The 26990-nt window shown below is 51.9% G+C and overlaps 1 protein-coding gene across 4 annotated transcripts in view; it reads right to left on the bottom strand.

Annotated features, from left to right (window-relative positions):
• Nucleotides 1–1323: 1323 nt before the first annotated feature.
• LRSAM1 (leucine rich repeat and sterile alpha motif containing 1) overlaps nucleotides 1324–26990 on the bottom strand; it is a 36006-nt gene continuing 10339 nt past the window's right edge. For 3 of the 4 annotated variants that reach the window (XM_006181858.3, XM_014556853.2, XM_032478467.1), the window contains 17 exons: nucleotides 26367–26457; nucleotides 23899–24029; nucleotides 20739–20768; nucleotides 20235–20357; nucleotides 19766–19905; nucleotides 18830–18874; nucleotides 16968–17038; nucleotides 14807–14906; nucleotides 13333–13420; nucleotides 12266–12340; nucleotides 10552–10632; nucleotides 8924–9019; nucleotides 6921–7019; nucleotides 6012–6143; nucleotides 4826–4907; nucleotides 3162–3310; nucleotides 1324–2111 (listed from right to left, as the gene is read on the bottom strand). In XM_006181858.3, the coding sequence (XP_006181920.2) occupies nucleotides 1986–2111; nucleotides 3162–3310; nucleotides 4826–4907; nucleotides 6012–6143; nucleotides 6921–7019; nucleotides 8924–9019; nucleotides 10552–10632; nucleotides 12266–12340; nucleotides 13333–13420; nucleotides 14807–14906; nucleotides 16968–17038; nucleotides 18830–18874; nucleotides 19766–19905; nucleotides 20235–20357; nucleotides 20739–20768; nucleotides 23899–24029; nucleotides 26367–26457 (1659 nt within the window). In that variant the 3' untranslated portion in view covers nucleotides 1324–1985. The remainder of the gene's footprint in view (nucleotides 2112–3161; nucleotides 3311–4825; nucleotides 4908–6011; nucleotides 6144–6920; nucleotides 7020–8923; nucleotides 9020–10551; nucleotides 10633–12265; nucleotides 12341–13332; nucleotides 13421–14806; nucleotides 14907–16967; nucleotides 17039–18829; nucleotides 18875–19765; nucleotides 19906–20234; nucleotides 20358–20738; nucleotides 20769–23898; nucleotides 24030–26366; nucleotides 26458–26990) is intronic. The other variant, XM_032478468.1, reaches the window with a different exon arrangement.

Here is a 26990-nt window from a genome sequence, read left to right as displayed (position 1 = left end):
AACAGTGATGCCAGTGTTTCCAAGACTCCTAGTCACACAGCTAGCATTTCTGAGCACTTACCTGTGGGCCGTGCACGTTATGTGCAGGACTAGGAGCCTCACGGCAGCTCCAGGTGGTGGGTACCCGCATCACCGCATTTCACTGATGTGTAAACTGAGGGCCAGGAAGGTGGGGAGCCTGGGCTGAGGTTCTGGGGTGCAGGGACACCCCCCTACACACACACCCACCAGCTGATGGGGATGGGCTGCTCTATCCATGGGTGAAAAACATGCCCCTGCTGGGTGGGATGGCAGCCGGACACCTTGGGGACAGCCGGTGGTCAGTAGCTGAAGGCTTATCAAGAGGGGCAGTGGGGCTGGAGACCAGCTGCAGTCCTGCTGCCACCCTGGCAAGTCACTGAACTCAGCCTCAGGCTCCTCATCTATAAAGGGAGGGGCCTAGAAGGATTCAAGGAGGCCCACCCAACACCGTACTCTGCACAGTGGCCCTGCCCACCTCAGGCCTGCCTCCCGTTTTAGCCAAGAGGAGTCTAGGACGTTGTGGGGGAGAGGAAGCAACAGAGGCCCCCCAGGGTACCTGGAAAGCAGGGATCACACCACTAGGGGACTTCACTCCGTCCTGTTCCAGTTCACAGGACTGACAGTCCCAACGAGGCAGGGAAATCAAGGCTTTTTCTGCCACCTGGCTCCTGTCACCTGCCGGCTCTCGCGCTGCACCTGGCATGAGCACTCAGTGCCCCCTGGTGGCCGCCGGCCTACATCAGGGCCCCATCATGCCCCTTATCAAACAGATGGGGAAACAGCCTGGGAAGCTGGCCAGAGTCAGTTAGCTGGAGGCAGGGCCCAGGCACCCTGAGTAGGCCTGCCTCCAGCCCAAAGAAAAAGCTGCTCTCGGCTCAAACCTATCTGCCAAAAAATGCACAATAAAGGCGCAGCTCTACAGCAAGTACAAGGAGCATGGCTCCTGGAACTGTGCAATGGGCAACCTGCACAGCTGCGCGGGTTCGGGAGTCCAGGTGCTTCTGGGTTCCAAAGCCAGCACCACCACGTCCCAAGTGCAGGGCCCAGGCCTTCAGCCCCCTGGTCTGGGATAATGACAACAGAGCACATGGCGCAGGTCACGCAGCACAACCTGCTCCCTGGACCCTCCGAGCCCTTCTCCTCTTTCAGCCCCGGTCTCTCCACCTGCAAGGAGGGAGGTTTGGATAATTTCACATTCTGTTCCGGAATCCTTCCCTTCTGACTGAGGTGAGGTCCTCTCCCTCCACCCTCGGCCCTCCCCCACCCCGGGCTCCATCAGGACCCAGTGACAACTCGGGAGGCGCAGGCTGGAGGTGGGTTTATTGACATTCCCACTTAGGGTCTGCAAAGCTCAGTGCCTGCCTGTGAGCTGCGTGGGGTGAGGAGTGCAGATCTGCAGAATAGGGGGGCCCAGAGCACTGGGGAGCAGGAGAAGGGGAGCCGAGGAGGGGCCGACATCACTTGTGGCCCAAGGCCTGCACCAAACACTCTGGCCTATCTGAGGACAGGCCAGGGTGGTCTCCCTTCCCCTTGGCCAGGGCCCTCCTGCACTCCTGCCACCCCGGCGAGTGGGATGGCACTGTCCGTGCTGCCCTGATGAGGACACTGAGGCTCCCGGAGGGGCTGTTACTACCACAGGGAGCGGCAGAGCCTCACAGGCCGGGGCATAGCCGCCTCCCTATACCTCAGGCCCAGTCCTCATGCAACGAGGGGTCCCCTCTCCCCCACAGTATTCAGACCGGCTGTGTTACCGGTCAGGAGCATTCCTATCCCCATCTGGCTTGGGCGTGCTTGGAGATCAAGGGTCGGGCACCCTCCCAGGCTGTGGGGACAAGGCCCAGGACGGGGGGGTGGGGGGGCATACTAGTCTGTCGAGAACTGGGGTGAGCTGGAGCCCTGGGCCTGCAGGTGCAGGGGTGGGGCTGGGGGCGCCAGGCCCGGGCGGGCGGGTGGCCGGCCGGCGCTCAGCCGCTGTGGTAGATGCGGAGACGCTGGGCGATGTCCTGGCGGCACAGCGGGCAGGTGCGCAGCGGCTGGCAGCACTGCTGGCAGCAGCAGACGTGGCCGCAGTTGAGGAAGATCATCTGGGCCTGGGGAGAGAGAGTGGGGGCGTCCAGGCCCTGCCCCTGCCCGGCGCCCCAGGGGTGGGGCAACCAAGGCCCCCAGCCCCCTTGCTGTTCTTCACCTTTAAGATCTGATTGCACGGTCATCACACTCCATTCAAACCTCACAGACACGCAGGCGCCTGCCCCGCCCGGACACCCTCCTGCCTGTCTTTGCGTACAGCTGTGCGGGAGGGGCCACGGCCATGTCACCAGCCCTGCTGTTGGATATGCAGATGGTCCCTGATTTCTGGTTTTTTATGCACTTTGCCCGGCCCCTTGGTCTCAAAATGACTCCAGCATTATAGATCAAAGCCATGGAAGCGTGCCTGTGCTTTGCTTTAATGTTTCCTCCTTTTAGAAAGTTGTCCCAAGGAAATAACCAAGGATGTGCTCCAAGCTCTGTTCAAGGCTGTTCAGAACAGCACTGTTTGTAATAACAAGAAATTGGAAGCCACCTATGGGACCCAAAACAGGGGTTTGGTTAAATTTATAACCACCGAGTGCCTCTGTATCATGGCATTCCCCGGGCCTGGTAAAGACCACAGGGTAATCAAACTGCCAATGTGGCTGCCTTTTCCAAATTGGATCGCATGGTGGAGGGAGAGCTGGATTTTTATTTTACCTACTACGTTGTTTAATTTTTAAAACAGGCATTAAGTTTGTTACAGTTTTAAAAATATGTTTTTTTAAAAAGTATCTTCAGAGAAAAATTGTATTGTTGATATTTAATGACTTGGGAAATTTCCCTTCGTGTTTAAGTGGAAGAAAAAAAAACCTCTTTTGGAAAAAAGCCCCAGAAAATGATGTTAGCATCGCTCATGTTTGGGTCATGGGATCACGGGTCATTCTAATTTCCTGTATTTTTTGCTTTCTTATATTTTCCAAAATTTCTAATGAATGCAATATACTTCTATCGCTAGAAGAGAGTTTAGAAAGAATACACATGCCTGAGACGCTCAGGACGGCTGCAGGCATGGGATCTGGGGGTGGGGGGTGGGGTTGAGATCACGAGTTGGGCCCATTGCCCAGACTTACCTCCCGTTCCAGGCACACAACACATTCCGAGGTCTGCACCTCCAGCTCTGCGGGGGGAGCTGATGGTCTCACTAACTCAGGAAGCTCCTCAGGGGCAGAGGGGGGCTCAGGGGCCCCAAGGACTTCACCCTTGGGTGGTTTTAGCAGCTCTGTGGGGACAGGGAGACAGGCTAAGCCAGGGTCAAGCCCCACTGACCCCACTTCCTAGTGGGTCCCCTGGCCCTGCCTGCCCTAAATGGACAGTGAGCTGGAAGGCGGGGTGGCGATCTGCTCTCAGATCCCTCGCACCCTCTTATTTCCCTCTGCTGAGCCTCGTTCCCCATCTATAAAATGGAAGTGCTGTGGCACTGGCAGGGACGGCTACAGCAGGGGTTAACTGGGGCCTCTTATCCCTAACATGCCCTGAATCCTTCATGGCCACCCTGCAAGCAGGGCTCAGAGAGGGGAAGCCACTTGTCCAGGGCCACAGGGCCATCTGGTGGTGGAGCCACCGTGCAGAAGCCCCGAGTTAGGGCTCTGAGGTGGACTGGACCTCGCTTGCAGATTCTCCACCCAGTGGCCCAGGCTCAGGTGACCCAGAGGAGCTGGGAGAGAAATGAGACACTCAAGGCTGCTCCCCCTGCCCCCTGGCAGAGCCTCCAGCATGTCCATTGTCTGCCTGGAGCCAGCATCCCCTGCCTGGGTCCCAAACGCCACGAAGCAGGAGGACGTCAGAATTGGTCTCCCTCATCGTCAGGCAATGGGAAACAGCAACATCCCTGAGTCTCTCTCCATCCCAATCCCCATCCCTTCACACTTCATGTTTTTCATTTATTCTAGTTCAAATTATAAGCAGCATTTTTTATAACTGGAAAAAACCCGGATTTTTTTTAAAGCCTGTCATGATTACCCTAGACCCTCTAAGGGTGTCATGGTGCCCCCACCAACTATAAGGGATGCTTTTCTATATTTAATATAACACATACTGAGTTCTGGAAACAAAAAGAAAACTGTCAGGAAGACACCTTCTGGAGCCAAGGAGCCGTCCTAGCACAGCCTCCCTGCAGGGCGGCCACAATCAGGAAGAGCCCTAAGGGTCAGGGCAAGGGTTAACCTCTCTCTGCCTCAGTTTCCTCATCCCTCAAATGAGGGTAACAACAGTGCCCACTGCATGGAGTTGAAGCAAAGGTGACCAAACACGGTGCTCGTTAAATGCCTGGCACCCAGATGTGCCTGGCGCACAGGAAACCCAGACTCCCACGCCTGCCTCACGTCAGCCACAGTACCTCCCCAATCCAGGGCCTCCGGACGGGGGCGGAGTGCCTCCCTGACCTGCTGTTACCCCTTCACAGCCATTACAGGCATCCTTCTATGTCTAAACCACAGGCCTGCCCGGGGCGGGCACTGGGCCCGGCCGGTCTGTCCTTCTACACCAGGCACCCTGGTCTGTGGGGTGGGCTTAGGGAAGCCAGGAGGCCCCTCCACTGCCGAAAGGGAAAGCTCCCTTTTTCCATTTTTGTGACCTGTGTTTCCCATTTATAACTTCCGTTCTTTTAGGAGGGAAACCTAAGCACTGGTAAGGGTTAGAAGGCCCTCAGGACTCGTCCTGGATTGTAAACAGGTGGCCGCCCCCACCACAGTCCACACGTAAGGGCTCTGCTTAGGAGAGGCCCTGGCATCGGTACCTGGCTGGGTCCTGGCCGCATCCAGCAGCTCCTGGACTCTGCGCAGGATCTGGTGCTGCAGGCCAGCCTCCGAGACGCCCACCTGGGACAGACCGAAGAAGAGCAGGTCACAGCCAGGCTGGAGCCCGCCGTGCAGCAGAGCCAACAGGACTGCCTCACCCCTGGCTTCTGGCACCGCTGACTGGACATGGAGAGGCTGACCAGGGCCCAACAATCAGTGTGGCAGAGGGAGACACCGGGCCCAGAAGGAAACAACACTGGTAATAGCTCCGGTTTAGCAAGTGCGTTGCCCATGCAGGGGCTGTGCTGACAGCTTTACCCGTGTGACCTCGCATCACCCCCCATGACGACCGGGAGGTCAGGGCCCTGTCACAGTTCGCACGGTCAGGTGGCTCACACTGAGGCTGAGCTTCTGAGAAGTGACTGTGCCAGACCCACACGGCCCCTCAGCCTCCAGAGCACACTCCTGAGCTTGGGCGACACGGCCCGTGAAGCCCTTTAGAGCCCGTTTCTGCGTCTGTCAGGGGCCAGGCGGTCCAGCACGGTGGTCAGCAGCGTGGACCTGGTCATCAGACCAGCTGCCCAGGCTGGAGTCCTGGCTCTGCTGTGTGACCTCAGGCAAACTGCGACCTTGCAGTGTCCGAGTTTCCTCATCTGAAAGATGATGACAATGAGCACCTTCCAGCCCAGGCTGTTGGGATGAGTCAGTGAGCTCGTGTGTGCAACGTGCTTAGAACAGTGCCTGGTGCTGGCAAGTCCTACAAAGCTGTCACCAGAATCATTTGCCTCTCCTGAAGAGTAAGTAATTTCATGCAGTGTAGCCAGAATGTACCAGGCTCAGGCAGTGCTGCCGTCATGATAACTGCAAATCCATGGGGTGGGGAGGGGGCTGGACCAGATGACCTCCAAGGACTTGTCTGGCCCTACGATGTGAAGATCCAATCTGAAGCAGGTCAGGTGGAGTGGCAAGAGGGTAGTTGGGGTCAGTAGGACCCACAGCCCTGGCTTTTCTTAGCCAAGTGATTAGGGCAGATGTTCTGGGCCTTCTGGAAGCAAGATGGCCCCAGGACATTTGATGATGGGTGGCCTCACCAAGAACTGCATGACAGCAAGTTGCCCCTTGGCTGGGTCAGGCCAGGGCCCTGCCCACCTCCCTAACCTCCCCCGAGGGGCTGCCGCTGCCCACCTTGGCCAGGTCCCCGGGGCCCATCTGGCTCAGCATGTCCAGTGAGATGCGGTGATGAGCGAAGACAGGCAGGTAGTGCTCGGCCGACAGCTCCACCAGGAGGGCCACCAGCTGGCGCTCCAGGCCTCCTTCCTGCAAGACAGACACAGGAAAAGCACCACAGATGAGAGAAAACCAAGAACAATTGTTTACAACCGCAAACAAAGGGTTTAAATATATGTAACGTAATATGCAAACTGCTTGGAACCTTCCCTACAAAGATGGGTATGTAAGTGCACAGAGACAGATACACAAGGACATTCACTGCCACTCCATGAACTTGACAATGGCAAGCAACTTGAGTGGTCATTAGGAGGGGACTGTGAAAGAAAATGGAAATGAGTATGTGTGCACCTATGCATGTCTGGGACATCATGCTGAACACCAGGAATGACACATTGTAACTGACTATACTTCAATTAAGAAAAAAAGAGGGGACTGTTTAAACAAATGAGGGTTCATCCAGATCCTCGACACTCTGCGTCTGTCTGGAAACAGCAAGGAGATCCACATGCACGGGCCTGGAGAGCAGCCTGTCACTAGCATTAAGAGGAAAAAGGAAGTTGCCAAAATAGCATGTGTAGAAAGACTCCATTTTTATTAAAAAAAAAAAAAAAGCTTTGTGTCTCGTGGCGGTGGAGGGGGGACCACATGTGTGATCCTGGTCTCTGCTCCCCCGACGTGCCCAGAGCTGTCTTCCCCCCAGCAGAATGAACGCTCCCCCTTCATCTCTGGCCCGCCAGAGCCTAGCTCAGGACCTGGTAGACTAGTCACCAGAAATATGAACGGAATTAAACTGGAAGGATCAGGAAGCAGGGCATGGCTGCGGCACGAGGCTCCCCCGGCAGGGTGGGCGCCACCAGTCCTCACCTGCAGCTTCAGGGATAAAGGTTTCTGGTTCAAGAGCCGTTGATACTGAATCAGCCAGTAATTCTCCTGCTTGGTTTCGCTTTTGGCTTCTAACTCTGTCTGCCAAGAAGGAAGCAGACACCGTTAGTTACAAATCAGTAAATAAAAGCGGTAATGACAGTGACCACTGTGAACTCTGCTCCTCTGAGCACGTTGGCGGTGCTTGGTGTTCTGCGGAGACCTTTCCTACCCTCCGCTGTCTCACCGGGAAAGGCAGGGAGCCTCACTACCCACTCCACTGCTGAGAACGACCTCAGACACAGCACACCCGGTCGGGGGACCAACCGGGGCTGCTGACACCTGGTGCCCCGCCCTGCGCACCGTGACTCTGAGGGGGACAACTTCCCATCTGCTTGCGGGAACAGCAAAGCATGAGGCAGCTGTCTTCTCCTAGGAGGCTCAGGCTTGTCCTCCGGGTGCCGGGCGGGGAAAGAAATAGGATTCTAAGGACACTTTGGCTTCTGGGGTGGGCTTCACCGATCTGACAAAGCTGGAGAATTATAAACATCCTCCTCAAACCACCCTGTCCTTCAGGAAATACTCCCTGGGTGCTGCTCTGGGCCTGGCCCCATCCTGGGTGCTGTGGACAGAGCAATGAACAAATGACACTAACAGCAGCAGCGGCCAGTGATTCCAGGGCACCTGGTGCCAGACCGAGCCGAGCACTGGGAGATGCCAGCTTACTTAGTTCTCACAATTCTGTGAAGGGCTTTCTACTGCACAGTGAAGAAACTGTGTGATTAGAACAGAGTGATCAGCAGCTGGCCCAAGTGCAAAGAGCTGCCCCGCGTCAGGGCCAGGATTCAGACCCAGGCCGGCCGCGCTCGGAGCCTGTGCTCTGAACCACCAAGCCGCCACCCAGGACTGCAGCTGCGCTCTGGGACCAGGCGTGACGTGGGCAGATTTTAACACAGGCATCTCCCCACCTCCTTGGTAGTCCCTCTTGGACCCTGCTGAGCTGGCTCCTCTTTTCTGGCCTGGCCCTCCCTGGGCTATGGACACACCTCTCTCCTGGAGCCTATGACCCTGGCAGTCATGTCCTGCTGAGGCAGTGCTTCCTTCCTTGACAGTGAGTCCCGTGGTCCCTTGAGGGCGAGGGCACAGCGCCACAGTGTGGCCGCCCCTGCACAGCACTCAGGGTGCGGGTCACACGTTAACACAATTTACAGGCGACAGCAGGGAGGCATCAAGGGGAACAGGCAGCTTCCAACTGGCACAAACACACCATCTGGGCTCGTGGGGGCACGGGAAGAAACAGGTCTCACTCCTCTCCATACCCGGCACAGGGCCGGCCTACAGCGGAGCTCAGAGGACATCCGGGGCAGTAACATGGGAAGAGACTGAGCCTTCACCACTCAGGTGCACTTGGGCTCTGGAGGAAGTGACCCTGACCTGCCACCCCAAAAGGGGCTCTAGCCCCCTGATAAAGTGCCAGGTCAAACCCATTTGGGTCCTGAGGACAATCTGGCAACTTCTGCCAAAGGCTTATTAAATGGTCTGCCCTGGACACAGCAAGTCCTCTCCTGGGCATCTGTCTGCGTAAATACTCATGGCTATGCTCAAATCCTCAGCTGCAGAGACAGAGAGCCTTGCTTACAAAAGTAAGAAACGAGTAGCTCGTCAACCGGCCAAAGGAGGGCCCATCTGGACACAGCCACCGAAGGAGCACAGAGGACATGAGAGACAGGAAAGGGCAGGTGCCAGCGGGACTGGGGGAAGGGTGTGCAGCTCTGAGTTACAGGCACGGACACACAGAGTGGTAAACATGCGTCGCAATGTCTGGAAAACATACATCAAAATATTGGCAATAAACAACCTCTCGGAAGTGAGATTCTTGTCCTTTGTACTTTCCATTCTTTCTCTGATGAACAATTACTAGAATAATGAAAGCGTTTCAAATAACGGCAAGAGCATTTAGGGAAAGCAAACCCCTGTGTGAAGCCTGACGTGGAAGCCAAACGCACCAGGATCTCCCGGAGCTCTTCCTCTCGCTGTGTCTTCTCTTTGAGAAGCTGCTGGAGCAGGGAGCTGAGGGCCCAGCGCTGCTCGGAGATCATCTCCTGCAACACAAGACCACACCTGGTGCTGGGAGCACATGGCACCCAGGGCCAGAAGTCCCCACCGTGTGGTGGATGGATCCCCCCTCACTGGGTTCTCAGCTGGCAGCCCAGGGCCCAAACTCCATTCAAGGCTCTGCCACTGATCTCAGGCTGAGAGTTGGGGGACAGAGTGGAGGGGCCCCTTGGCCCAGGCTTCCCCTCCCTACCCTCTCCCAAGTCTGTCCCTCCCTTCCCCACAGGGTAAGGCCAGGCCCGGGATCTAGTGGATGATGACAGTGCAGCGGTGAGAAACATCAAACAAAGGAAATGACAAGCCGCAGGGATCTGACTTCGTTTTCCCTGACTACAGAGCACGTGGGCAGAAGCAAATGGCGGGAAGTCAGTGCGTGACCCACACATTTGGGAAGGCTCTACACAGATGGAGGGATGCGCAAACTGGAGAGAGCCCTGGTTTGTATCCATGTTCCACTCTTCCTCTTGGAAACCTCGTGAAGACCTTGAAAATGAGAGCCCCACAAACTCTACCAGGCAGGAGACATGGGCACGCGCCAAGCACGGTGGCTGCATCTTCTCTGAGAGCTACCCCAACCCCTCATCGCTGGGGACTTTCCACCTGCTGGCTCACTCCCCTCTGATGGTCCTGACACAGGCCAAGCCTGGAAGACTATTTCCAGTTTATGTGGTGGGGACATGGAGGCCTGGGGAGGGGAAGTGACCTGTCTAGGGTCACACAGTGGCAGACCTGTGACCAGGACTCCAGACCGCAGCATTCCCTTTCCTGCATTGAGAAGCTCTTAAGACAATGAAGATGCCTTCACTGAGGACAGACACAGGGACAGTGACAGACAGAAGGCTCTGCTAAAAGCCTGGTACAGGACACAAGCCCTCACACACCTCTGATCCAGCCCCTTTGTGCACAACTGGGGAGATGAGGTACAGAGATGGGAAAGGGCTGCCTCTTCTCCCCTACCCACCCAGGCCACACAGCAAGACTGTGTGGGGACAACCCGGGTCGCAGATTTGCAGCCCAGAACACTATCTGCCAGTCCCTGCTGCCCCCATAGCTCTGTGAGCAGGATACCAGGCCGGAGCTCACAGAGAAGCTGCCTGCAGGGAGTGACAGTCAAAGCTGGGCCCTCTCCCTCCAGACATCCTTGGGACACCAGAGGATGTCAGCCCATGAGAACCAGCACCCCAGAAGCATGGCTTAAAGAGACAGGGAGCTCAGCAGCGACCCAGCTCCAAAACAAAGAAAACGCGGCGATGGAGATGCAGCCTGGGTGAGCCTTGGCAATGAAACCCTCCTTCCTCTGACCCTCCTGCCTAGCAACAGGCTGACCCAACCCCTAACCTTGGTCTGCACTGGGCTCAGCCCCCAGGCTGAGCCTTCTGGGGCCGGGGCATCCTCCAGCATCACTGCCTCGACTGCGGAGAGCAGCCAAGAGGCAGTGGGGAAACCGGTGGGGGGGGGTGGGTTTCACCAGTTGGGGGCTGGGGTCGGGGGACAGAGCAGGCCAGGGAGCCCTACATACCTGTAGTGCCTCTGTGTCCAGGGATTTCCTCTTTAACTCCAGCTGTGTCAGCTGCAATAACTCAGTTTCTATTAACTTAATCTAAACAGAAGACGAGACAGGGTTTTTTTTTTATTAACCACAGTTCAATTCTGTGCTGCTGTTCCTGGATGGCCAAGTGGGTCTAAGAATCCTGTCTGGTGGGGGGGTGGTTCTAGAATGAAGGAGACCTGTGCGCCTTGAGAACTTCCTCAGTGGGGGTTTAGAAAGAACTCGCTATTGCATGGCCCCGAGCGTTCTGGGGGTGTGGACTCGGTCCTGGCCAGGACTGCTGCTCAAGAGCTGAGCACGGGGCCAGGCCCAGAGTGGGTGTCGTCAAGGTGCTCAGAATGAAGACAGTGAGGACCGTGAGTCAAGAACAGACACGGAATTCTCACTGAGCCTCTTACAGGTCTAATTCTCTTGCTTCCTCTGAACAGCTGTCACAGAGGAGAGCAGAGGGTAAGGGAAGGGACTGGGCAATAACAATAATAGTATAGCTGATATTTATTGAACATTCCCTGTGCTAGGACTGTGCTTTATATGCATCATTTCATCAATTCTCCTCTGGCTATTAGGTTATTATTATTATTATTATTATTATTACTACTACTACTTTTACAGATAAAGAAACTGAGGCTCAGAGAGGTTAAGTAACTTGCCCAAGGACACACAGCAGGTAAGTGAGTGTGCCCTTTTCCTGGGATGTCCCTGCTTGCAGTCTGAAGGGGAAGAGCTGGCCTGGTGGGTCAAAACCACCCACTGAGACTGTCTCGGAGGTTACCACATACCCTCACGGTGTGACTGGGGGCTTTTAGTCCTGGGGGTGGGTCAGACCCCACAGCCAGTGACTTCTCTACCCTGTGCCTATGGTCCTATGACCCTTGTCCCTAAGTTCCTATAACCCCACCAACCCCTGGTCAGAGGAATGAGATTCATGTCCGGCAATGTGAGATTGAAATTAAAGGGGGAAATAAAAAGGTAAGTTGGTTTTGGTCAAAAAAGAAAAGAACAAAAAGAAAGAAAAAAAAACCATGCAAAATGTGAAATTCAAAGTGTGCTGAATACGATGTGATGTGAGTTCCGTGGCCCGAAAGCTCACTCCGTCTCCTGCCCACCACCCCTACCACCCCTCAGGGACCCAGACACAGCCCCACTGGGCAGGGGTGGCCGAGAGGCCCCAGCAGTGGGGCTCGCCCAAGGCCAGCCCGCAGGTCAGCAGTGGAGCCTGGATGAGCACACATCCTCCTGGAGACCCCATGCCCAGGTCACCCCTCAGCTGACACCAGGACCCGCCTGCCCACCTGTCCCAGCTCCTCAGTCTGAGCTGACAGGGACGCTGGGGTTTGGGCCAGCCACTTCTCCGCAGCAAGGGCGTCCTGCCTGGGGCCAATCAACGCAGAGGCGGCCAAGCAGTCAAGGCCAAGAGTTAGCACTGCCCTTTCCCTCACTCGACCCTGGGTATCGTGAGCACAGGTCACAGCGGCCAGGCTTGCACAGTGCTGCCCCAGGCACCTCCTTTTGGCCCCAAGTAGGTTCCATCAGGGGGTTGGGGGTTCCCGGGTGAGACTTCTTGTTGAGCTGGCTTGGAAGGAACTGGGATTCAAACCTCAACTGCCACCTGTGTAGCCACCTCCATGTGCCTCTGAAAGCCCACAGGACAGGTCTAGATGGGGACTACACCCCCCGCACTCACCTGGTTCCTGATCTGCCGATGCATCAGGTCCTTCTTCACCTGGAGAGCCTCGAACGCGGCCTTCTGCATGGCGCTCTGTAACAGAGATCACGGCCGCTCAGGGGCCCCAGCGGGGAAACAACATCTGCGCCAAAGACACCTTCACGTGGGACTTTCTGTTTCTTAGAGAGACGACAACTCTTCAGCTCACTTGTTTAAATTTTTCAAATAATCTTTATCAATGGCTTACTACATGCTGGACACCATGCTCTGGGCTCTCCCGGCCTTCCACACAAAACGAGTGAGGACATGGCTGCTCTCACTGCCTGTTTCGCAGATGAGGAAGGTGGGGTTCAGAGAAGTGAACCTGCTGACCCTAGCACGCGTCTGTCCAGCCCCGAGCCTCACCTTAACCACAAGGCCAGCCGCCCTCTCTAAGGAACAGAGCACTTTCCTCAATCTCGCAAATACTAAGTCAAATCATTTTGGAAGAAGAGAGACAGTGGAGCTGGGGAGAAAGGGGATGGTGACGATGGACTGAGGAGTGACAGGATGACATCACGGAGGAAGACAGGAGGGAGGTGACGTGAGGGTCGAGGAACGAGATTCCAACAGGGATGGTGGGGAAAGCTGAGACCAAACAGTATAGACGTGAGAGGGAGGGAATCATGGGGGTCCTTCCTCATCTCATCTACTCTGCAGCACCATGGAGGATCTACTAGGCATCAGCTAAGACAGAAGGAGAGCAGACAGAGGGGCAGCAGGACTGGAAGCAAGAAGACCCGTGGGCTCGCTCTGCGGCGTGGTCACCGCCTCCTCCTGCCCGCTAAGTCCTCACAGTGGAGCCCCACGCAGCATGGGGAGCAGGTGCCCTGGGAAGGGTGCCTCCCCAGACTTCAGTGACCAGAACTCACCACCCAGAGAGGCCTTCCCCTGCCCCTCACCCTGATGGTTTGTACGCTTCTAACTCTCTAAGCTTCTTGGTTCTCACATACTACCCAGGACAGGGCTTCCACGTGGAGGCCTGGTGCTCTGCCCCGGGCTCCCTGAGCTCCTTCTGTGCCCCCGCCCTCACACCCTGGGCTCACCTCCTGCAGGATCTGGCTGATGGCTTTGTTCTGATCCATCTGTTGCCATGACAAAATCTGCTGGAACCGCTCATCCATCTCAGCCATGCTGCCAGAAAGACAGCAAATTCATTCACTCTCTGAACATTTCCTGAGCACCTACTATGTGCCAGGCACCTTGGAGGAGATGAAGATAAACCATTTACTCATTTAATAATACTTATGGAGCACCTGCTGGGGCCATGTCCTGGGCTGGGCATGGACAAAGTTTTGTCTGATCCCATGGCCCTGGAAGGAGGGTGATGGAGCCTCTGAGTCTCCAGAGCTAGAGGAGACAATCTCCCAGGCCCTGTCATCCACCCCTCGACCGGAATCCTCTTTACGACGTCCCTGAAGCGCCTGCCTGGCCTCTGCCCACCCACCTCCACTGACGGGGAGCTCACGAGCTCCTGGGTGAGCCACTCAGGCTGTGAGAATGCTGTCCTTCCTGGCACTGATGTCTGCCCCACCGTAGCATCTCTCGTCCTGGACATGCTCTCATCCCCCAGAACAAGGCTAGTGACTCTGGCACAAAAATCCAAACTCTGCAACCTTACATATGGCCGCACTTTGGTACAAGCTTGGTTTTCAGTTTGTTTCATAATAATAGCTGTTATATATTGGACCATTATGTGGCAGATATTATGATCATTAATGCTCTTTAAATCTTCCAACAACTCTTGGAGTAAGTACTGTGATTTACCCCCACTTTTTGGACAAGAAAATGGACACTCAGGGAGGAAAAATAACTTGCCCAAGACTTCACAGTTAGTAACAGAAGTGGGACATGGATCCACGTCTGTCTGCCCCTACTGCTCCTAAAAAAAGGTCATGCTACCAGAAAGGAGGGACATAGGGAGGCTGGCATGCTCCAGGTGCCCAGTGGGGTGGAGGTGGCAGCTGCACCAAAGCCACTCAGATGGGAAGAGAAACACAAGGGCAGTCAGGGCTCCTGGCCCGATCCCGACTGGGACTCCTGAGCATCCAACGAGCTTTTCTCAACTGGCTCTGCTGGGCACCGAAGCTCCTTATAGACAAAGCCACAGTGCTGTGGTGCCAGGGTCGAACCATAGCCCTGCCATCAGCTAGTTGTGTTTCCTTGGGTGTGCTGTTCTGCCTCCCTGATCCTGAGCTGTGACTGTAAAGCAGGGCTAATGACAATGTAGTCCCTCCCAGATCCAATAAACTGCTGCTTGTCACTCAGCTGAGTGCCTGGCATGCAGGCGGTGCCCAAGAAGAGCTAGTGATTCCTGTCACTGCATCACGGCCCAACACGGAATCACGGGGTCCAGCTAGAAAAGTCACAAAGATCAGTCGCCACTTGCCCCTGACAACGTGGCCGGGAGTGGGGTGCCCCAAGGCAGGGGATCCCAGGGCCTAGGTATCACCCCACAGTCCTTGATCCTGAGCCAGCCTCCTCAACTCCCCCACTCGGGAAGCCTCATCCTTACCTTACCTGGAACAGGCCTGCTGGACCAAGTTCTGCCTCTGAGACTCGTAAGCCATCTGGATGAGCCGGTTCTTACAACTTTCGGTCAGCATCTGCTGCATGGCAGCTGAGGAAACAAGGCGGCAGGGCTGAGAAAGGGCAGCCCCTCCTGGGTGGCCTCGTGGGTCATCCACCCGAGAGTCACCCTTGAAAAAAATCTTTTTTTTTTTTTTAAACTCTAACAGTAACTTCAGCTTGAAAGACTAACTGTAAAACACTGAATAGCACACCCACACAGTCTTCCATAATCTTGTCACCCAGAAATATTACTACATTTTGATATATATTCTTCTGGTCAATTTTAATGCATATTTATGGATTTAAAAAAATTAAAAAAAAAATTCAAAGCAGGGACGTGAACAGATGTTTGTATACCTACACTCATAGCAATGTTATTCACAACAGCCAAAAAAGGTGGACACAACCAAAGAGCCTATTGACGGATGGATAAACCAAATGTGGCCTAGCCATACACTGGAATGTTAATCAGTCTTGAAAAGGGAGGAAATTCTGACATAAGCTACAAGATGGATGAACCCTGAGTGAAAGAAGCCAGTCACAAAAGGACAACACTGTATGATTCCATTTATGTGAGGCACCTAGAGACAGGAAGTAGAATGGTGGTCCTGCAGGGTCCAGAGACGGGGAAATGGGGAGATCCTGCTTAGTGGGTAGAGCTTCATTTTGGGATGATGAAAAAGTTCTAGAGATGGATGGTTGTACAACAATGTAAACGTACTTAATGCCACAGACCTGTACATTAAAAGTGGTTAAAATGGTAAATTTTATGCTCAGTATATTTAACCAGATGAGAAAATTAAAATGTTACCACGCTAAAGTTACCACTTTCTCACCTTTTATAAATACATTCCTATGTCGTCATGGTGATGTGATTTTAACGTCTACAGAGTCCTACAGAGTATGGGTTGCCAAAGTTTAAGATAATCCTCTCTTTCAGGGCATTCAGGGTCTTTTTGCAATTATTAAATGATACTTCTATAAATATCTTGCTCAAACATCTCTGTGCACATCTGACTATTTGATTACCTCCTAGAATAATTCTCAGAAGCGCACAGTGTTAAGGTCATGGGTACAGGTCATGTATACAGGTTACCCTTTCTGCCCTCCAGAAAGATTCATATTGCCTTTGGCAGCACCCAGGATGGCTCAGTACCATATGCCCTCAACAATTCTGGGTTATTACCTTTTTTTGCCTTTTTGTTATTTGCATTGAAATTTTTTAGTTATAAAAATAATACATGCTCATTCTTAAAAAGCTAAGCAACAGGGAAGTTTGAAAAGGTGGAGACAAAAGTCTCCTAACACTGAGCCTATCCCCAGTCAGCAATTTTGATAAACATCCTTCTGGGGATGCAAACACAGTATTTCTCTTTATAAACAGTGGATAATGGTGACCTTTAAAATAGGGACATTCAAGATAGGACACCTCATCGGGAGGTAGTGGGATGAAATGGTGTATGGAAAGTGCTTGGCCCAGTGTCTGGTACACAGTAAACCTCGACTAAAGGTGCACAGAATACCCCTTTCTCCTGCTCAGGTGCTGAAGAATGGGGTGACCCAGAAAGAATCGCTCCTTATTTTAAATAATGAGGAACTGCCTCCTTGCCTTCCTTGGCACGTGGCTCGATGTTCTCAGGATCAGTTGGGGAGAACTCCTCTCGTTGTGTGGACAGTGTGGAGCCCCAGGACCACTTGGGGAGTGACAGGAAGAGGGACTCCCAGGAGTATGGGAGGGGCCACCACAGCTCACGATGACAGTAACCCTAACAGCTGTGCTTTGTGCCAGGATGATCTCATCTGACCCTCATAATGACCCTATGAGGCAGATAATTATCTGTCTCCCCATTTTATAGATAATGAAAACTGAGGCTCAGAAAAGTGAGGGACCAGTAATGCCCCATGGGTCACATGACCTGTATCTGAGCTGGGATTCTGAATCCAAGTCCAGGCTGACCCTAGGGCCCACGTTCCATGACTGGACTTTACTGCCTCTCCTGAGGGATTAAGTAGCGTCCTCAGTACCAATAGAGGGATGGCTGTCACCTCCTGCCTCAGTCAGCCATGCTCTGTTTCCATGACCCCCGCCCCTCCCCAACCCAAGACTCACAGGCGATCTCCCGGCGACGCAGGTTCTCTGTCTCCTCCTGGGTTATGGACATCAACTGTTCCATTCTTATTCTAGAAAAAAAAGTCGATCCATTTATTCAGCGTATGTAACATTTCCAACAGGGAATCCCATCAGATGAGCACCACCTCCTTCAGGAAGTCCTCCATGTGCGTGCTCTCTGAAAGCCCGTGGCAGGACGCACCTCCATGGGGGCTCTGTTAACTTTCAGTCTTGTAGCTGGGAGCTTCTTGCATAAAAAGATGAACATTCCCTTAGGAAAATGGGCAAAGGACACAAACAGCTCCCTGATGTTACTGCTTGAATGCAAGTGACCACTGAACATACAGAAAGATCCCTAGCACCACTGATAACGAAAGAAGTGAAATCTTGTCACCCGTCAGGCTAGTTGACATTAAGAAAACTGATAAGCACTGGAGATGGCAGTGAACGTGGAGAAGTGGGCATTCTGTACACTGTTGAGGGGGTGTCAACTGGCAAAATGGTTTTTGGGAGGCAGTCTGGCAATACCTATCAAAATGTACTTTGAGTCTTTCCTTCCAAAATCTTCACATAAGGCATAAGGGCACATCTAATACAGCTTGTAATACTGCTTGTAATTATGAAACACCGGAAACCACTTACATGTTCACAGAGGACTAATTACTTAAACTATGATATAATTATACAGTGGAATTTGCTACAGCTGTTACAGTTAATGAGGTTTTTGGCATGGAAATACATCCATGATATAACAAGTGAAAATAAGAAAGTAACTGCATGTATGTACGTGCATGTTGCTTGTGTGTATATTTGTTCCCCACACTAAACTGGCACAGTGGCTGGGAGGGGACAGCCTTTAATGTTTCTTGCAGAAGAAGCACGTATGGTCCGAGCATTCTGCCTTCTGCCCAGGACCACAGGCTGCACAAAGGAAGGCCATATCTGGTGTATCCATGGACCCCAGGCCCAGCCCAGAGAGGGCACTTGGTCAGTGTGCTGAATAAATGATGCCACCTGCCACAGCTCAGCTCGGCCTTGACCACCCCCAGCTGCCACAGCCCCCCCCAGCTGAAGCGGAAGAGGTGATGGGGCTTCCCTGTAAACCCACGGGAGCCCCCGCGGGAGGCCTTCCCCGGCAGCCAGGGGTCAGGAAGCCTGGGCCCATGGGGAGGGAAGAGTCTCCCAGGCACAGCAGCCAGGTCCACACTGCTATTTTGGGATCCCCAAGGATCAGGAGGGATGCACGCTAATACCCCAGGGAGCTGGGGCGGGGGGTAGGGCACTTCCCCCACATCTTACCATCTTTTCTAAAGTGGTGCCTCTCAATGCAGACAACTTGGAGAGTGCAGAAAACACAAAGATCACCATCTCCAATTCCTGCCTCTCAAAAGCGTTCAGTGTAAACGTTTGGGGTGGGTCCTTGCGCTCTCTCAGTACAGATACAGGCAGGGTGTCTAAAAATGATGCACTGTAGACTCCACTTTCCACTTAGCAATAGAGTGGGAGCGTTTCCCTTAAATAAGGAATATTCTTAAGATATTTAATGGCTACAGATTATTCCTCTGTACATAACTTCTAAATGTAGATTTTTTTTCTAATTTTTTATACTAGAAATATGGTTGGACATTATACATAATTATTCACATCTCTGGATATTTCTCAAGAGTGTCTATGTATTTTAACAAACTTGAAGGCAGCGATTCTTTTTAATTCAATACTCCCTAAGGAGGTGAACCTCCTTACAGTTTTATAAAACCTTTCCAGCATAATCCTTGAGAATCACAAGTCCCTCTCTCCCTAGAGCCGCAAACCCCCAGGAAGGACCGCAGTGCTGAGAAACAGCTGGAGCAAAAAACACTTACCTTTCATTTTCCAGTGACTTCAGAATCTCAGAACTTTTCTTCTGCCTGTGGAGGAAACCATGACAGGCCTGCAGTCACCAGTGGGTCCGTTTCCAACAGAACCACTCAGGGGGCTTAGGAACTGATCACTTAGGGGTTCTGTGTCTCAGGCCAATTCCTTAACCACTTCAAACCCCAGCTCCTTGTCTGTGAAGTGGGAATAATAATTTTTTAAAAACTTCATGGAGCGTTAGTAAAGAGTGAATGAGAAAACAGACATCAAGTGCTTGGCACGTAACACCCAAGAGACGGCAGCTTTCATGGGCGCCTCGGTGGTGAGAACCGCGCATGGCAGGCTGGCCAGCCCCTCGGGCTCTGCGTAACTGCGGGACGAGGGAGGAGACAGACTTGGAGGATGGTGGAAAGAAGACTGGCAACAAAGGGGTGTGGCAGAAGCCTGTTTCTGGAATCTTTCCCCAAGGGACCCCAAACTAAACTTTCTCAGGCTTCTTGAGATCTCTATCTGACCCGCTTTCTCCCACGCTCCATCCAGACCTGCTCCCAGCAGCTCCTGCCTTGGACAGGATCTGTTCAGGCAAATCTCACTACAGGGCGAATGGCTGACCTCAGTGTGATAGGTGACTTGGAACCCAAAATATTGGAGCAGTATGCTATCTTGACTTGTTAAACTTACTCATTTTACAGATGGGAAACTTGGGCGGCAAAGGTCCAATTAGTAGCCGCCCCAAGACAAGAAACAAACCTGGCCATACCCAGATCAGTAGACCCTGTTTAAGTTGGTATGAACTGCAGCACCAAGAATGGATTCTGACGACGGAAGCCTCGGGCAGGGTCAGAGACTGTGAGGGAGAAAGGGAGCCCCATCTTGGGCTCCTCAAAGGGTACCACATGGGGGAAGGTCTCTGGGTTTGGGGGCTGGGTGGACGGGAGCCTGACCTCTGATTCTCCTGCAGGAGTTTCTGGATCCGGTTGGAGATATTCTGCTCCGTCTGCTTCAGCTGCTCCTGCAACCGCTGGCGCTCTGCGTCCAGGTAGCGCTGGCGCTCGCTCAGGCCCTGCTCCAGCCGAGACTGCTCCTGTGGCAGGGAGGGCAGAGGTCCGAGTCGGCTGGGACCTCCTTAGACGCCATAGGGCAGGGAGGGGCCCCGGCCCGGGACAAGGAGACTGGGTTTCCTGTCTGTCCTGCCAGCCCTTTCTGTGTGACCCTGGACCAGGCCATCCCCTCGCTAGGCTTCAGGACGTTTACAGCTTGCAAGGAGCCTGGACTAGGTGACCTGTAGCATCCCCATCCTCACTGTCTTGGAGGGTGGGAGAGCCTTCCCACATCAGAGGGACCTCAGCCCAAGTCAGGAGGCTCCCGGCAGAGGGAGCAGACAGGCCTGACCCCACTGAGCTGCTCACGAACCTCCTTGACCGTCTGCAGGATCTCGTCCTTCTGACTGTTGCTCTGCTGCAGGAGCTGGGCATGCTCTCGCTGCCCGAGCTCTAAGCGCCTTTCAAACTCGAGTTTCTCCAGCATCTTCTGTTCCTGCAAGAATGTAGATCCCTGTGACTGCTAGGACATGATAGCAGGGTGAACCCACCCCTCAACTCCGAATAGTGCAGGCTGAAGGTCTGAACACTGAGCAACACCCCTGCTGGGCCCAACTAACAAAATGGCAGAGACCAGTGGTTTAGAGCCTGGGGTTGGGCTCAACCTCTCTGAGCCTCAGCCTTCTCATCTGTCAAATGGAGATACCCTACCACCCACTGAGGCTGTGTGAGGATGTGGTGAGATGATGGAAGTAAGGGGAAGGCATTGCTTTACCCTCTGATTCAGAGGTGGGAAGAACTTGTTTCCTCAAATCTTTTATAATAGTGGAGATGATTAATGAGAAGAAAAGTGACAAGACAAAAGGCATTTTCTTACCTTCCTCTTCTCATAGTCTGAGAACCTATTCTGGGGGAGAAAAAAAGATAGTGATCAAGAGAGGTGGGTAGCAGGGAGGAAGGTATAGTTCAAGTGGTAGAGCACATGCTTAGCATGCGTGAGGTCCTGGGTTCAGTCCCTAGTACCTCCTCTAAAAATAAACCTAAATACCTCCTCCTGCTGCCAAAATAAAATAAATAATATAATACTAAATAAATTGAATATTTTTTTAAACTTAAAAAACAAGAAAAAAAAAAGAGGTGGGCAGCAGTGGCTCTCACTGGCAACGGCCTAGAATCTCCAGGGCACCTGACACCACTCAGATGCACAGGTTCATCCTGGAGCGCACCGCATCAGGGAGCTGGGATGGGTGGGAAGAGGGGGATGGTTCCGATGGACACCAGGGTTGAGAACCACTGGGCTTGGCACACTATAGGAAGGTCTTCAAAATAGTTCTGGTGACGCAGCACTGAGAAGGTATGGTGCTCTGAAAGGAAGACTGAGAAATGGGTATCTGATTGCATTGTATGTCTGCACAATGCACCTGCAGCACCCAGCTCTAGTCACCAAAACACAATGTACAGAGCTGTGTGCACAAGTTCCCGCAGAACTGTTCAGGGGTGAAAACACTGGAAATAACTCATCTGCCCATGAACATGTGATTACTTCAGTAAGTCACGGTGCATCCATACAATGAATTATTACACAGCTATCAAACTTGGGGGCGAAAGTGGGTGCAACTACAGAGAAGGCTGTCAGCCACCTCTCACTCTGTGTGCAGCACGAGTCTACGCTTTTAAAAACAACACGAACAAAACTCAATTCTGAGCCTTATGGTCATAGAGACAAAAGTCAGGAAGCAGATTCATTAATCAGTTCATGATGATTACCTCCCGGGGGTGGGGCTGCAGGGTGTGGGGGGTGACATTCACTTTACATATTTCTATATGGGTTAGATTTACAACAGGGAGCATGAATTACTTTTGGAGTTGAAGACATCGACACACACAGGCACCCTTCTATTTAGTTGTCTGGCTCTGAGACCAGGATCAGGCTGTCTGAGCTGTAAAAGCAGCATCCTATAAGGAAGTAAGGTTTTTTTCCTATGCTGAGGTAGGAGTAAAAATTTTTAAGTTAATCTTTAGTTATACAAATATCTGAATATATCCTCCTTGTAAAAAACTAAGCATGGCACATATAAGACTAAAGTACCCACTGACCACTCTCAGGCTTAATCCTGGTTCCCTCCTGACCCACCCCACCCTGTGCCCCCATGTAAATATAATCATTAGACCCAAGTTCATGTATCTACTTACATATAATTTATGCCTCTGGAGAAATATATATATTCATATGTGTGTGCAGTATATAAACTTTTTTTAATGAAGGTATAATTTACATATTGTAAAATTCACTTTTTAATGTACAGTTTTATGCACACAGTCATGCAACCACCACTACCATCAAGATACAGAACAGCCCCATAATCCCCTAAATTCCCTTGTGCCCCTCGGTCATAACCCTCCTCCCTCCTCTAGTCACTGGCAATTACTGATCTGTTTCCTTATATATTTGAACCTTCTCTCTAAACATAAAAATGGAAATATCTTATATTCATTGCCTTCTGCAAGCTGTCCTTCTCACTTATCCATCTGCCTTGTGACCCAAGTCTGAACAGACCTACCTCATGGTATGGATATGACAAGTTGGTTCAGCCTCTTCCCACGTTTAGGGGGCTGCCAATGTTTCATGACTACAAATAAGGCTGCAGTGAACATTCTTGTAAATGTCTCTTTGTGTAAGTGTTTCTCTGGGGTATGTGCTGAGAAGCGGAATTTCTGGATCATGGGCTGTGCCCATTTAAATTTCTGACATATATTGTCATCTTCCACAGTCGGGATACTGATTTCCATTCCCAAGAGCAATTTATGGGGCCACTGTTTACCCTACACTCAGGCCAATATATACTGTAAAAGTGAAGTCTGTGCCAATCTAAGGAGGAAAACGGCATTTCATTGTTTTAATTTACCTGTTCCTAATCGCTAGTGAAGTGAATGTTAATTGATCATTTATACTGTTTTATTCTGTAAAGGATCTATTGATATATCTTTGGTCTATTTTTCCTCTTAGGATGGTTTTCGGCTTCATATTGATTTGAAAGAGTTCTTTTGTATGTTCAGTCTGCTAATCCTTCACCAGAAACATATGTGGCAAATACTTTGAGAGTATAACTTCACACAATTTTCCTGGATAGTAATCTCTTCCTTCTCAAATTCTCATTGAGCTGTCCGAGGAAATATAAAACTACAGAAGCATTCAGAGCAGCCCTGGAATGCAGGGAAGGGTGGTATCAGGGAACCAGAGATTGATTAAAAAATAATTGGAAGATACAAAGCCAAACTTGCTGCAGCTGTGGGGCCTCCAGAGCGGGAGCAGACGGGCGGGGAGGGCCGGCTGGAGGCAGCTTCTGTCCGGCTCCACTATCAGGCGCACCCTGGCTACTGTGGCAAGAGCTTCTTCCTCCGTCCCTGACCTAAGCCAGGTCACCCCCAGGTGCTGACATGTGTGCCTCCCTGACTTCTTTACTAGAAAGAGAGCAGGACAGGCGTCCTGCAGAGTAACTGGCCCCGAGGCAAGAAGGACCTGAGAGTCAGCAAGGAACAGCACAGACATGATCCCCACTCCCTGAAGCTCCATCCGGCAAGCAGATCCTTCCCCATGTGATGCTTCATGTCATTTCGAGCTGCGATAAGGGCTCCCAGGGAAGTGCACAGGGCGCTCTGAGAACAGAAATGGGAGGCCTGGCCTGGGCTGCTCTATCGGGGAGGTTTCTCAGAGGACCTGACATTTAAACTGGGAACTGAAGGATGAGACTGAGTTATCGGGAGACGATGCATGGGGAGAATTCCAGACAGAGGGAACCACGTCCTCAAAGGCTCCGAGGGGTTGGGGGACAGACAGGAACACAGTGCAGTTGATGTTTGGTGAGCTGGTGGGGTGAGGCCACTGAGTAGGCCTTGTGAAAGCATCTAAGCACATGAAGGGAGGTTTGAAGGGAGGTGAATTCTAGTTTGATGGAGGAATCCAGTTCTGACGCTCTGAATGTCCCCGCTGTGCCCACAGTCCCCAACTCCATGTGCCAGTAGGCAAGTGCGCTTACCTGCCACTCTACCTCCTCCCTGGAGAATCTGTCCGTGGGCCCATCGGGGCTGTCCCGGGAGTTCTCTGCCCCATCTTGCTCCAGGACTGGCAGCAGGTACTGAGAAGGGGGGTAGTATTCCAGCCCTGATGCTGCAAGAAACGGACACAAGCTGACCAGGAGGGAGGAGACAATCTCAGTACTCAGAGCAGTCAGCTTCTGCCGCCTTTACCCCTTCCTGCCGCCCCAGCATCTGGTCCCACCCCTGCCTCCATCCACTGCTCCCCTCCGCTGGAGGCTGGGCCCTCCCGTGTGGCTCACAGTCCTAGTGCCTGGGCCTGAAATAGGGCAAGCGCTCAATAAGCATCAGCTGAGTGAATAAAAGCCCCACCCCCACCTGCCCCTTTACCATCCAAGTGATAATGAGGTGATGGTAAAAGCCTGAGATTAGTTGAGAGGCCTGGGTCCAACAGCCAGCTTCGCCCATAATTCCCTGTGTGTGGGACCCTGGGCAGGATGCTTGCCTTCTATGGCCTGTGTCGTTCCCTCCTGTATCACCTGAAAGGATTCATACCCTTTTCCCATTTTGCCTTATTCTTGCTGATTTGTGGGTACTCTTTACACACGGTAGTTCATAACCTTGGGTCTATAATACATGTTGCAACTATATTCTTCCAGGTGGCAACTCGTGTTTTTCACTTTGATGATGTATATTTTTGAGGTAATAAAGAAGTTTAGATTTTTATGAGGGGGGAGGGTATAGCTCAGTGGTAGAGCACACACTTAGCGTGCATGAGGTCCTGGGTTCAACCCCAGTACCTCCATTAAGTAAATAAACCTAATTACCTCCCCCTCAAAAAGAGAAGTTTAGATTTTAATGTAGTTATCTCCCCCCTCAAAGGATTTAATAGGCAATATGCAAGAAATACTAAAAATGGGCAGTAGACATGAAAAAATATTCAAATAATCAAGGAAAATACATTAAAATAATAACAGGCTCTCTATTTTAGGGGTGTGGGGAGGTAATTAGGTCTATTTTTTTTTTTAATGGAGGTACTGGGGATTGAACCCAGGACCTTGTGCGTGCTAGGCACGGGCTCTACCACTGGGCTCTACCCTCCCCCCAATAATGGGCTCTCCTGTTTACACTTTAGATGAGAACACTTTTAAGGGCCATACCAAGTGTTAGCCAGGTTGTGGGGAAGAGTCCTCTCAGACACCCCTCACGGAATGTAAGCTGATGGAACCTCTCCAGAGACAACACGGAGTGTTTGTCCCTTCCCCCTACCAGCCCCACTGTGCCTGGCCTGCAGGGGTACTCCCACTGCACCAGAGAGGTGTGGCTGAGAACGTTCCTCCCAGGGGAAACTGGAAATAACCTGCGTTCGCAACAGGGGATGGCAGCGTCAGCGATGGGGCTCTGCCACGTGGAATACTCTGCAGGAGTTTACAAGGTGAACCCACACGTCCTGGGATGGGAAAAGCCCAAGACCTATTCTTGAGTGACAGAAGCAGGGCGGAGGATCACATAATATGACATCTTTTGCGGGTTTTTTCTTTTATGTTTTTAAAAGAGCTAACGCAAAGATTTTACATACATACGCATATCTCCTACACAGTTTAAATGAACTGAAGAATTATTTCTTAAGCTATGTAGTAGGTATACATTCACTGCTTTATTCCTTGTCTTTTGTATACCTAGTATTGCATAATTTAAAAATCATTTTAAATAAAGGGCTTGGTCTAGCTCGACCATGGGCCAGGGTACACATTATAATCACCTGTTGCTCAAAGACTAATTTGGTAGATGTGTGGCCTGATTAACCGTTGTGTGACGCATGTGTGGCTTCTTTTTCTTTTTTAACTGGAGTATAACACACACAGAAAAGAGCACAAAATCTTCACGGACAGCTTGATGAATGTTTCAAGGTGAACACGCCCTTATGAGAAGGAATCCAGGTTGGTTCAATGACCTCTTAACTGGTCCACCACCCTTGCTTCTTCCAACCCCTCCTCCTTACTGCAGCTGGAATTCTTTGCAGAAAGCAAATCTGACCAAACCCCTCTCCTGCGTGACACCAGGCCAGGCGCCCCCTCCAGCCTCGTCCAGTGCCTCTCGGCACCAGCCCCTTGGCGTCCCCTCCACCATCCCTCCAGGCCCTTCAACAAGGACCTCCTTTTGCCAGGAATATCCTTCTTTCTTTTCTAATCTTCCTTCAGGTTTCAGCTGAGCCACTTTCTCAGACAAATCTTCCCTGAGGTCCCAACCTAAATAGATGCCCCATTCTATGCTTTCGTAACCACAATCAGTAACCACACTTCCTCGGGTGAAAACCTGCTTTGCCTGTTTCTCCTTTCAGATATGGAGAGCTCTGAGCAGGGACTGTGGCCTCCTCGGTCTCGCTGTCCCCGTCCTGGCAGGCACAGGGCAGTCGCAGGGGCCACGTTCGGTGCTCACTGAGCGAAAGCAGCGGGCTGCCTGGCTTTACCTTTGCAGAGGAACTGCTGGATGGCCTTGGTGCCGGCGCTGCACACCTCTGGCGGAGGGTAAACCATTGATGCCGCATCGAGGCTCAGAGTCTGCAGACACAAGGGGTCCTCTCTTTACATGTTGTTCATTTCACTGCTCAGCACAATCAAAACCCTCCTGGTTTAGTTATTAACCCGGGTGTTCACTGTCGCCTCTGCCTAGCAGGGGAAGCTGCCCTGTCCTGCCCCTGCTGTGCTCCCAGCACTTAGAACAGGGACTAGCATGCAGCAAGCAGTCGATCCATGTTTTTGAATAAATACATGAATGAGCAGAAGAAAAGGAAGCTGAAGGACAACATAGAATAAGATTCCATTTTTGTTAAAAAAATATATATATATTCTCACATACTCTCATATATTTATAGAAAAAAATGAGGAATATATATCAGACTCAAAGTAGTTTCCTCTAAAGGGTAGATTCTGGGGATACTTTCTACGTGAAATGTTAATTACTGGAATTAAAAAAAAACAATATACAATATGTCTTTTTTTTTAAGAAACATTTATCCAAGCACACCTGCATATGCTTACAGGTTTATGACCCAGGAAGCAGGAACCTAGGTTCATGCAAATGCCTCTCAGCT

The sequence above is a fragment of the Camelus ferus genome, chromosome 4 (genome assembly GCF_009834535.1).
Source record: "Camelus ferus isolate YT-003-E chromosome 4, BCGSAC_Cfer_1.0, whole genome shotgun sequence".
Lineage (NCBI taxonomy): Eukaryota > Metazoa > Chordata > Mammalia > Artiodactyla > Camelidae > Camelus > Camelus ferus.
Note: the sequence above shows the minus strand (reverse complement) of the source record. Positions and strands in the feature narration are given on the sequence as shown.